Below are 2826 nucleotides of genomic sequence, written 5' to 3' on the forward strand. Positions count from 1 at the left end.
CCCCCCCCCCCCCTGTTTTCCGGAGAGCCGATCGATGTACACACATTCCCCTTCCCCCCCTCGCCCGGAACCGGGAACGATCTGCCGGCGAAAAATGCCTCACGCACCCCGAAAGCGTTGGCATGTACCTGCCAATGGATCCGCATACCCGAGAGGATCGAGACCCCGCCCCGCGAATGAGAGCCCGCGACGGCGAGGGGCATGTGGGGGGGGGGAGGGCCAAGGAGGGGCAGAAAACAGGCGCATCTATATTTCGCGCGTGCGCGCACACAAGAAGCGAGCAAGAAGATGGGCCACCAAGGAAAGGAACAAGGGGGAGAAAGGCAGACAACAAGGGGTGGGGGGGGGGGGAACAGAGCCTCTGAGAGAGCGGAAGATAAAGAGAGGCACATTCCCCCCGCCCGAGGGGGGGAGGGGGGGCACACATGCAAGGGAGAGGGGCCACAGACAGGTCACGGCCCCGGCATCAGGGCGCCGCAACGGCAACGACCGTGGCCACGGCTCCAGACGAGACCCAAGAAATCAGCAGGGCCGTGGTGCCGAGCAGCGCACTCAGCACCAGGGCCGAAGCAAAGGGGCTGGCGGTGGCGGCCACCGGCGGGGGGCCACCACTAGCACCATGCCGTCCCGTGCCGGGTGCGGCCGCCGACGCGCGTGCCAGCGAGGACATGGATTCCGAACGAGTGAGGATGCCAGTGCCATTAAGGCGGTGCCCGCCGCCGCCAGGGGTGGAGGCCAACTGGCCGCCTCCTCCTCCGCCTGCCGGATGCAAACCTCGGTGGTGGTGGTGCTGTGTGGACCAGTGGTGCACACCGGGCCCCGGGGCGCCGGCCACATCCAAACGGTTCATGGCCCGGCCACGCAGGAGGGGCGAGGGCTGGGGCGACACGCGGCCATCATGCGCCCCGCTGAGGAAGCCCCCACTGCGCAGGAACATCGACAGGAGCGGCACCTGTAGCAAAAGCCACTCCACCAATAGCCAGACCGACGCGGCAGCCGGGTCGCCGGCCGTGGTCGACATGCCCCGAGGCACGCCAGCCAGCGAATCGACGCTGCCACTGCGCGAGAGACCGGGCCGCGGGTCGGCGGGACCCGGCGCGGCCGACGTCGAGTCCGCCGCGCCAAACACCGACGGCAGCAGGTACCCGGCCACGGACCAGGCCCCGGAGGCAACGCTCTTGAGCAGGGACCCGACGCCCCAGCCACCGGAGGCCACAGGCGTCTCGGGGACCGGCGCAGGAGCGGGAACAATGACGGCGGCCTGTCTCGCGGACCGCGACCGCGATCGAAGAGAGGGAGGGAGGGGGGGAGAGAGCCGGACGTAGGAGGTCAGTTTGAGGGGGCCTATCAGGAGGATGCCCTCCTGGAGAAAGAAGGCCACCACAGCAGACCGAGCCGGAGGGGGCCAGGGATGGGGGAGGAGGGGGAGGGGGGGAGAGCATGTGTATGTGTGTGTGAGAGTGTGTGTGTGTGTGTGTGTGTGAAAACGCACGGTGACGGGCTCCTTGTTGATGGCCACCGCCGGGGCCAGCCGCTGCCCAGGAGGCGGGAGCTTGAAGTGCTCCAGAGCATGGATCGGCCGGTCCTGGTTGCGGGAGTCCTCGCCGCCGGTGAGGTCGCCAATCGGACCGCCCGCGACGCCCCGGGCGGTCGAGGAGGACGAAGAGCCGGAGGAGGAATCCAGCTCGGCGGTCAGCCGGCGCGCGGCCTCCATGGTCTTCGGCACCAGGCGCTGAAGGGTCTTCTTGGCATTGAGCAATGTGCCGCCGGTGGTACCGGCACCGGACATGCCACGGGCCGCGGCGGATGACGCCGGCGCCGGGTACGGCTGGCTCAAGCGCGCCGGGCTGCTGCTCACGCCGCGTACCCCGGAGAGGCTGAGCTTGCCAACCGGCCGGGGGGTGGCCGGGGCAGCGGCCGGAGCGGCCACCACCGGCGCCGGCGGAGCCAGATGCTCCTGGGTCACCTCCACCAGCAGGGGAATCCACCACTTGTAGAAGAACTGATAGGCGCTGATGGCGTGCGGCCGGATGGTGGACCAGAGGAAGAAGCTGTGATAATTGTCCACCTGCGCGCGGACCGACACGGACACCCGGCCGGCACGCGGGACGGCCACCGGGGCGGGCTTCTTGGCCGGGGGGGCCACGCGCGCCGGCGTGTGGGTGCCGGTCCGTGCTGGCGAGGCCGCCAAGTGGAAGAGCCCCGGGAAAACCGGGCGCGGGACCTCGGAAAGGCCCTCGGCATGGTCACGCCCCGGGTGCTTGCGGAAGGACAGCTGCAGCAGGCTGGTGGGGGCCGCCGAGTCGAGCGCCGGGGCCGGAGCCAGGGCCAAAGAGCCGGCACTGGCCGTCGGAGTAGCCAGACCGGTCGGGGACTCCGGCTCGCTGAGGCCATCGCTCTCGGACGAGTGGTGATGGTCGGCCCCCAGGAGCCGGGGCCCGGCCGCGTGACGGAAGAGATGGTCCACCGGCGAGTCGGCCTGGAGGGGATAATCGTCGATGGTCGAGGCAAGAGGGCCCCCCCGAGCCAATGGTGCATGCCGGGGAGTCGACGTGCCGGAGGGGCTCGGGGAGGGGACCCCACCATCGTCCGAGTCGGACTCGGCGTCGGCGTCGGCGTCGGCATTGGCGGTGGCCGCATCGGCGAGCTGCAAGTCCTGCTCGGACATCGAGTCGACCACCGTGGCCGACTCGTCGAAGATCGGCTTAATGGTAACCAGGATGTTGGCCTCGTAGTCCGCGTGGCAGGGGCCATTTTGGGGCTTGTTTTTGATCCAGAGGCGGAAGCTGACAAGCAAAGGCACGCGGCAGGGAGGGGGGGAGGGGG

General features: G+C 69.7%; 1 protein-coding gene across 1 annotated transcript in view; it reads right to left on the reverse strand.

Moving 5' to 3' along the window:
* Positions 1-235: 235 nt before the first annotated feature.
* Positions 236-2826, reverse strand: part of H696_01234 (hypothetical protein) — a 7523-nt gene continuing 4932 nt past the window's right edge. Inside the window, exons 3-4 of the mRNA XM_009495119.1 lie at positions 1493-2786; positions 236-1261 (exon numbers count right to left, since the gene is read on the reverse strand). Coding sequence (XP_009493394.1) covers positions 467-1261; positions 1493-2786 — 2089 coding nt within the window. The 3' untranslated portion in view covers positions 236-466. The remainder of the gene's footprint in view (positions 1262-1492; positions 2787-2826) is intronic.

The sequence above is a fragment of the Fonticula alba genome (assembly GCF_000388065.1).
Source record: "Fonticula alba strain ATCC 38817 unplaced genomic scaffold supercont2.2, whole genome shotgun sequence".
Taxonomy (NCBI): domain Eukaryota; order Rotosphaerida; family Fonticulaceae; genus Fonticula; species Fonticula alba.